Source organism: Gekko japonicus, unplaced genomic scaffold (assembly GCF_001447785.1).
Source record: "Gekko japonicus isolate JY-2015 unplaced genomic scaffold, Gekko_japonicus_V1.1 scaffold2789, whole genome shotgun sequence".
Lineage (NCBI taxonomy): Eukaryota > Metazoa > Chordata > Lepidosauria > Squamata > Gekkonidae > Gekko > Gekko japonicus.
This window is the reverse complement of record NW_015173221.1, coordinates 199,994-208,869: the sequence shown is the minus strand read 5'-3', so window position 1 is coordinate 208,869 and position 8,876 is coordinate 199,994. Positions and strand designations below refer to the sequence as shown.

General features: G+C 46.4%; 1 protein-coding gene across 1 annotated transcript in view; it reads left to right on the top strand.

Annotated features, from left to right (window-relative positions):
• The first annotated feature begins 3,016 nt into the window (after positions 1–3,016).
• Positions 3,017–8,876, top strand: part of CPPED1 (calcineurin-like phosphoesterase domain containing 1) — a 67,972-nt gene continuing 62,112 nt past the window's right edge. The window contains exon 1 of the mRNA XM_015422720.1: positions 3,017–3,236. Coding sequence (XP_015278206.1) covers positions 3,083–3,236 — 154 coding nt within the window. The 5' untranslated portion in view covers positions 3,017–3,082. The remainder of the gene's footprint in view (positions 3,237–8,876) is intronic.

Below are 8,876 nucleotides of genomic sequence, written 5' to 3'. Positions count from 1 at the left end.
TTGTTGTCTTTTATCTATAACTCTTGAAAGCTGATACCTTGAAAATCGTGTTGGTCTCTAAGAGGCTACTTGGACTCGAATCTAACTGCCAGGCACCCATTGTGGCTTGGGTACCTGTGTGTTATGTGTACACTTAATGGAGCCTGTTACCTCATGTTAATGTCTTTGGAGAGCCAAACGGAATACTGAATAAATGTACTAAACTGGCAAATTGGATGCAGAGTGATACTGTATTCACAGCACAAGAAGGGTCTCAACTAAACTCCGTCTTTATAACTACATTAGTTAATATCCTGTGTGTGTTTGTTTAGCAGAACAGTGTGCAGCATTGAATAGAAAGGGGCCATGGCGCAATGGTAAACTGTGTGCTTTGCCAGCAAACAATCTGAAATTCTGTCCCCCAGTTATATTCCCTCCGGAAGAAAATGCCTGAGATCCTGGAGAGCAGCTGCCAGCCAGAGCGGACAATACTGAGCTAAACAGACCATTGTTCTTACTTGGTATAAGGCTGTCGTAGCACAGCTCCTGTACAGATCCAGCCGCCTGTCTCTTGCCTGCAAGCCCCAAATTACTACTGTAGGCATCCGATGGACAGACATGGGAAGGGAATTATTTTATTTCATTTCATTTCTACCCTGTCTTTCTCATCACTGGAACTCAAAGCTGCTTACATTATTCTTCTCTCCTCTACTTTATCCCTGTGAGATAGGTCAGGCTGAGTGTGCCTGACTGTCCCGAGGTCATCCAGCACACTTTAATGACAGATCCTAATCCGACACAAACCACTACAAGATGCTGCATCCCAGGGATTCTGACTGATCCGGGCTTCAGCTTGGCGTTTTGCCATTTCCAGCATGAATGGATGATTATGCTTCTTTCTGCTTGTTAGGCAATCCTATGCCAGCTTTTCACTGTTTGATCATAGCCAAAGGTTGTATCCTGTTGGGAGGTGATCCCCCCCCCCCCTTTGAAGCAGGGGAGAAGTTCCGTTGGCCACTTTAGGAGGCCCGAATCCTCTTAAGCGGTTGCCCTCCTGTGAAAGATAGAGCACTGAAATCTAAAACAGCAACACGGGAGCCAATTCTGTGGCTCTGGTCAAAAGACCAGGATGGTGGTTGTTCAGTCACACAGTCGAGTCCGACTCTTCGCGACCGTTTGCATCCATGACACTGTCTAAGCATCTCATCCTTTGCCGTCCCCGTCTTCTTTGACCTTCAATCTTTCCCAGCATCAGGGTCTTCTCCAGGGAGTGCTCCCTTCTCATTGGGTGGCCAAAGTATTTGAGCTTCAGTTTCATTATCTGGCCTTCCAGGGAACAGTCAGGGTTGATTTCTTTTGGGATTGACTGATTTGATCTTCTTGCAGTCCAAGGGACTCTCAAGAGTCTTCTCCAGCACCATAGTTCAAAAGAATCCATTCTTCGGCGCTCGGCCTTCCTTATAGTCCAACTCTCGCAGCCATACGTGACTACTGGGAATACCATTGCTTTGACCATGTGGACTTTTGTTGGCAGGGTGATGTCTCTACTTTTTATCATGCTGTTTAGGTTCGCCATCGCTTTCCTCCCAAGGAACAGGCGTCTTTTAATTTCATGGAGGCCCCTACAAACTCTGTTCACACCCAACCTACATAGTTTGCAGTTTGCACAATGGGTGTGCCTTGAAAAATGCATCACAATTTGCATCTTAACTTTATTTTCTACCAGCTGCACCATAGGTCAGGCTGTCCCTGGTTGTGAGGAAGGGAGAAGGGCTAGTTTAATAGGCCTGTGAACTCAAACTTCTGGGGATATCTTTGGTTAAGCTCCCCTGCCTGAGTAATGGAGTATAAAAAACCAGTTAGTGTATTCCAGCTAGTTTTGCTGGGTCTGGTGTGAACATAAGCTGCCGCCGGAGTGCTGTATTTGTGTGTGTGTGTGTGATAAACCTGTACTGTTTGAAACCAAACATCCCGCCACCCTTGGAAGATTGTTAATATTTACCTTAGTTTTGTGTAGCTTTCTGAATGAACTTTGCTTTCATTTTGTGTGTACTGTACTGTGTGCTGTTCTGGTCACCACACCTTAAAAAGGATATTATAGCTTTGGAAAAAGTGCAGAAAAGGGCAATCCCCTCAGACTTTTTATAATTCCTGCTGAGAGACCCAGTGCAGTGGGGCAGGAGATACATTATTTGACAGGGAAAATCCTGTGGGGTGTCTCGGCTCCCCCTCCCATGACTTCTGACAATCGCATGCTTCCTTGTTTATTCATCTGTATTTTCCTTCTGGTGCAGCTGGCGCTACGCAGCCAAAACACGGGGGGACAGTGGTTGTGCACATGACCAACTATTGGCTTCTGTTTTTGCTGCTTCTTCAAAACATGGTGTGATACCAGCTAGCTGCACCTCATGCCCATTGAAGTTACCTAAATGTCCTACACATGCAGACCAAGAGGCCTAAACACAAAGGGCAGTAAGATACATTTTCCCCCCTTCCCCTTTTTGCAGTGTTTTGTTCTTACCATCCAGCCTGGTGAAGAGTCCTGGAAAACGTGAAAGCTTGCGTGGTGTTTCATGTTACTTTGATTGGTCTTGATAATAAGATTTTCAACACGGGTTTTACTTGCTGGAAGTTGCCGTGCTCCTATGCAAAACGAACTGGTGTGTTGTAAGAACGGAATCCGAGCCCAGTAACACTTGAAAGTCCATCACAGTTTTGGCTTTTGTGTGCCAAACCTCAATTTGTTGCACAGATATGGATGTGAACAATGCCCTCCCACATTCTGACTTGGGTATAAGGGCTGACGGATCTTCATTCTCATTTGTATCTGAAGAAGGGAGCTTTGACTCACGAAACCTTATATCCTGGGAAATTGTGGTGGTTTTTCAGGTACTACCGGACTTGAATTTTGTTCTGCAATGACAGACTAACACAGCTACCTGCATGAACCAGTCTCCATGGGCAATGTGAATGTTGATGCCTTTTAAATTCCGTTAAGACGAGTCTTTTTCTTTTTCTTTCCTCCCCATCACGTTTAGAGGTGGAAAAGGAATGGAAGGCCCCATTCTACTTCATCCAGGGAGCGGACCCTCAGTTTGGGCTCATGAAAGCCTACGCTATTGGTGACTGCAGCAGCGGAGGTGATGAATGGGACCAAGAGCTTACGCTCATGAAGCAAGCGGTGCAAGCCATCAACCAGCTGAGCCCCAAGCCCAAGTTCTTTGTGATCTGTGGCGATCTCGTACACGGCATGCCAGGTAACTAGGTGGAACTTTTGGGCTGGCACAGGACTGGAAAGCTCTGGAGCACTATGCAGCTCCCCAAGCATGTTTGCACAGGTTGTCTTTTTGGGAATAATTCAAAATAATCCCTGCCTTTTGTTTCACTGTCCCATGGAAGCTTGCTGGGTGACTGTTGAACCCTCCAGGGCCGCTTCTCGAGCCAGGCTCTCCATCAGTTTTACAACCTCTCCAATAAAAGGCAGATAGCAGGAGGACAGTTAAGGTTGTCCGTATAACCCTGATGGTTTATTGCAGCTGTTCTCAACCTTTTGTATGTTACATTCCACCAATTGCTCTGTCAGAGAACCTGAGTTCCACCATGATAAAAACAAGTAGCTCACTTTTTTGTTGGGAGGACACTTGTATGTTTACAGGCATTCTCTTATCACCAGTAGTGTGCCCAAAGATCACATGGATAATCTGTAGCAGGTAGGGCCGGCAGGAGACGGCATGTCACACTTGCCATTACACCCGACCATGAGGATTGTAGGAGAGTGAATTCTGAGTGATGGTTATGAAAACCCTGTTTCCCACTGGTTGAGAACCATGAGTTTATTGTATGGCTCATTTTCAATAGCTGAGTCCCAGGTATTGCAGCCTGGAGTCCCACCTGCCCCTTATGGCCTCCACCTGTTGTTGTCAAGGGCCTTCTGCTGCTCACAGGATCCCTTAATGCCCGTAGCAACTGCATCCTCATGACAGAGTTAGGCTTGGAGGCAGATAAGCTGCTGTCCCGGCCAGGAATGCTGACTGCCTGGTCCAGGCGAGGGCCCCGGGCCTTGCCACTTGCCAGGCTTCCTGTCCTCCTCTGCCAGCTGTCTCTCATCCTCTGCTCTGGACTTTTGTTCCCCTCCTTCCTGCTACTCCCACTCCCTGGGTCACTTGACTTTACTCTTCAGGAGGTCTCTACTCCTGAGTAGAGATGCGAAGGCCTGGAAAAAACCCCGGAAAAAATTCGGAAAAAACCCGTTTTTTCCCAGAAGCCTTTTTGTTTTTTTCCGAAAAAATGCAAAAAATTGAAAAAAGAAAAGAAAAGGGGAAAAAATTGATTATGGAACGTTTTATTTTAACATGATGATAAAATATTTTAAGACAAGGTGTTCAAATATTTTCCAAATCATTTCTAAAATATATAATGGTATCAGATTGATCTAATTTCTGTGCACTGAGGACAAGCAAGTCCTAGGTTACAAACTGAACTCTCCAATGCAAGAACAAGATGCATTTCTTCCTTTAGGAGGTGCGATTGTCAGAAGAAAATAAAAAGGTTTCAGTTTTGTTTTTGCATGTGGGTGGGTATTCTGTTTGTAATAATTGTTTGGGTACACTATATTTTTAATATGCTAGTTGTGATAATTTCATGCCAAGTAAAAATGTCCATAGTCATATTTTATGTTCCTAAAGCAACAGAGTGACTTTCAATCTAGAAAACACAAAATAAATGCTAATGCAGCATTTTTCCCAATTTTTCCGAAAATTTCCGTTTTTTCCCGGGAAAAAAAACGGGGGGAAAAACGTTTTTTTCCCGAGCTTCAAAATTTCCGGAAATTTTACATCTCTGCTCCTGAGGCCGTTTTTGCCCCCTTCCTGCCCTTTAAGTGCTCTCGGGGCCCAGTCCTGCCTTTCCCTTCTCCTGTTCCTGAAGTGCCGCTTCTCTTGGGTTTGTTCCTGGGTTTCCGCACTGCACATCCTGATTGGGAATGCCATGGTGATCTTGGGCCAATGCCTTTCAGCCCAACCTGCCCCACAGGGGACCCAGAGCAGCTTACGTTGTTCTCGTCTCCATTTTATCCTCACTACACCCCTGTAGGGTAGGTTAGACAGAGGGTGCAACTGGCTCACGATCACCCAGCAAACTTCCATGTGGCAGAATGGGGATTTGAACCTGGGGCTGTGGTGGCTCAGAGGTTAAGGCGCTGAGCTGCAGACTGGAAGGTCTGTAGTTCGGCAGTTCGAGACCCGAGTGCCGCAAGATGGCGTGAGCTCCCGTCTCTGGCCCCAGCTCCAGCCAACCTAGCAGTTCGAAAGCAAGAAATTGCAAGTAGATAAATACGTACCACCTCGGTGGGAAGGTAACAGTGTTCCGTGCGCCTGGGCGTTTAGTCATGCCGGTCACGTGACCACAGAAACGTCTTTGGACAGCGCTGGCTCTTCGGCTTGGAAACGGAGATGAGCACTGCCCCCTAGAGTTGGATTCAACTAGCTTTCGAGCAAGGGAAACCTTTACCTCCCAGATCTAGTCTGACATTGTTATTATTGTTGTTGTTGTTATTCTTGGGCATTGTATAGCTCGGGGATCCTAAGATTGTCTAGCAGTTGGAAGTTCTAGACGGAGATGAGCACTGCCCCCTAGAGTTGGATTCAACTAGCTTTCGAGCAAGGGAAACCTTTACCTCCCAGATCTAGTCTGACATTGTTATTCTTGTTGCTATTGTTATTCTTGGGCACTGTGTGTAGTATAGCTAGGAGATCTTAAGATTGTCTAGCAGTTGGAAGTTCTAGCTCTTTAGTATTATGCACCACTAGGTGGTGAGTTAGACTTGTTTTTTAGGTAATTCAGAGGTGGTTTGCTGTTTCCTGCCCCTGAATCACAGTCCTGCTATTCCTTGGAGGTCACCCTTCCAAATACTAGCCACGGCTGACCCGGCTTAGCTTCTGAGATCCGACGAGGTCGAGCTAGCCTAGTCTATCCAGGTCATGTTCCCCCACACGTGGGCTCCAATCCCCACACTTCCGTGATGTTCCTTGCGCCACTTTGGGCCAGGTCCACTCTTTATCCATTGCTTCGAGGGCCCACCACACCATATTGTTGCCGTGATGGTAGAATCTGTAGGGAGTACGATGGACACTGCTGTGAGCTCCCTAGGAGGAAAGGTGAGATCAAAATGCACTTGGGGGACATTGGTGTAGTATTGACCTCGTTGCATCCCTCTGAGCCAGGGGTCATTTCCTGCAGGAGCGCACAGGAGCGGAGCTCCGGCAGTAAAGTGCCCAGGGGGCGGGCACATGCAACAAGCTCCACCCCCTGTTCCCAGAAGCCATCAGTCAGAGCAAGAAGCAGCCAGATAAGTTGCAGAGCCCCCCTGGCCCAAAACAGTCCAGTGGCACCTTTAAGTTTTATTCAGCTACAAGCTCTCCCTCCTCTGTGAGGACAGATCTGCACCCCCCCCCAACAGCTAGCAATCCAAAACAGTCCAGTGGAGCCTGAGCGGTGGGTGTTGCCTTCAGACACACTTCCGGTGATGTCAGGGGGTGTGGCATATGCAAATGAGTTATGCTAATGAGCTCCTGCACCTCTTTTTCTACGAAATGACCCCTGCTCTGAGCAATGCTTGAGGTAAAATCCTGCACTTTCTGCCGGGCTTCCCTAACATATCCTCCTGCATTGCCACTTAATGTGCTGTGGGTCCAAAAATCTTTGCATGTCGGGTAGAAATAATGATTCACGGATAGAATGGCCTTTTGTAAGCTGCATACTCGAGTCAGAGCAGAGACAGAAGGCAGCTGGGAAAGGAGCAGGGCCACCCGCCAGTGCTTTTGGATCCTTGGGCTTGGGGTGTGCCTGTGCTCCTGCATTGCAGCTCATTTCTCCTCCTCTTGCAGTTACCTTCTCTCCCCTTCCCTTGCAACTGAGGCTTTTCTGAAGGGAGGGGAGTATGACTTTGTGCACTCCTTTTAACCCTGTTAGCGCTAGCAGGTATAAAAGGAGGGAGAACAGGAGCTGCGCTGTTTCAGAGTGCTCTGGGCTGATTTGGAAGGGGCCCTGGAGGAGGCAGCCACACATGATTCTCTCGTGCTTGACTTCCTTCGGGCACTGCTCCCATTTACAAATGAGAAATCAGGCCGGTGTCTCCCTGGACCCTGGTTGGGGCTCAGCTGCTCCTGAGAGGAGTAACGTCAAGAGTGCATGAGAACGTCAAGAGAGTGTGGAATGTGGCAGTTTAACAAGGTTCTTCCTTTGAGAATCTTCTTTTCCCCCAACCTCCTGAGTTCCTCAGAAAAGTTTTGTGCAGGCATCATGCAAGTAACCTTTGCATTTAAAAAACAATGCCAGTACATTGCTGATTAAAGCAATCTGGCCAGGGGGTCGAAGAGATCAGGAAAAGAACGGGCTCCCCAAGACTGCATTTAACCGGAAAACAGTGCCACACCATCTAGGTAGATCTTCGTCGTTATCGTCCATTGAGCCAGCAGCTAAAGAGGAAATATGAATGTAATCCAGCATGCTTTTGAGCCAAGAATTAGAGAGGTTAACTGAGAGCCCTGTCTTCCCATTTGGCTTTGTATATCCAATTCAGATAATATTCCATTGTTGCGTAGAATTGTTCCAGGCTAAGCTCACTGATTTTGGAGGCCTCAGATAGTGATAATTCGGCATAGATTTGCACTGTTGGCAAGTGCAGTATGTATATTTATGTATGTTAGATATAAGGCCTTGTTGCACGTAATGAGATGGAATTTTAAGTTCTGTTATTGGTGTTTTTGTTTTTCTTTGTTGTGGGTTAGGGTGGAGTTCGATATCTGTAACTTTCAGGTTGCGCTTCTTGTGTTTTGAGTCTTATTTTTGCCATTAGTAGCATTTGTTTTAAATGCCGTTCTTTGTTAACGGGCTTTCCAAAATTAGAAAGAAGCAACGAGAGGGTACAAAAATAATTCAGCCACTGATTGCAATGAAGAAAATGACCTGATTAAAGAAGCTGTCAAAGGAGAATGGGAGCTAGTCTGTCAATACTGCCATATTGTTGTTCTAAGGATCTGAATAACTATCATCTGTGAATAACTGTCTTATATGCAGGAGGCCTTGTGGTTGAACTAGTATATTCTTTTTGTTGTAAAAGTGTGTTGAACTCAAAATAGAATTCTTTGCAAATAATCTAGTTTGGGGCGAGGGAGCAATTTTTCTCCAGGCCAGTTTGGCCAGGGATCCTGGAGGTTTTTTGTCATCTTCTGGGTCACTGGGGGTGGCGGTGGGAACAGAACCACACCAACAATTGCGTCTTCTATTGTTTGTTCCTCATTAAGTATACTGATGGAGCTGCGGTGGCTCAAGTGGTTAAGACGCTGAACTGCAGGCTTTGGAAGGTCAGTAGTTCAGCAGTTCGAGCCCCGAGTGTGCCGCATGATGGAGTGAGCTCCCATCTCTACTTCCAGCTCCTGCCAACCTAGCAGTTCAAAAGCAAGAAATTGCAAGTAGATAAATAGGTACCACTTCGGTGGGAAGGTAACAGCGTTCCGTGCTTCGAAACGGAGATGAGCACCGTAACCCTAGAGTCGGATTCGACTGGCTTTCGAGCAAGGGAACCTTTACCTTTACTTTTTAAGTATACTGACATCATAACTATAGCTTCACAGAAGTTCTATCCTCCTCTGTTTAGCCTGCCTGCTTCGAATTGACTATGTTTAAACTCGAGAGTTAAGGATATGACTTCTGTGAAGCTATTGCTATCATGTCAGATACTTAATGAGGAACCAACAATAGAAGACACAGTTGTTGGTTCAGAGGAAGTCCTCACGAAACGAAACGCTATTCCGGAGAACTTTGTCAACTGCAGCTACTTTTGGACCCCTTTTTGCACTTTCCTGTATTGTTGATAAGATATTGATATTTAATATATT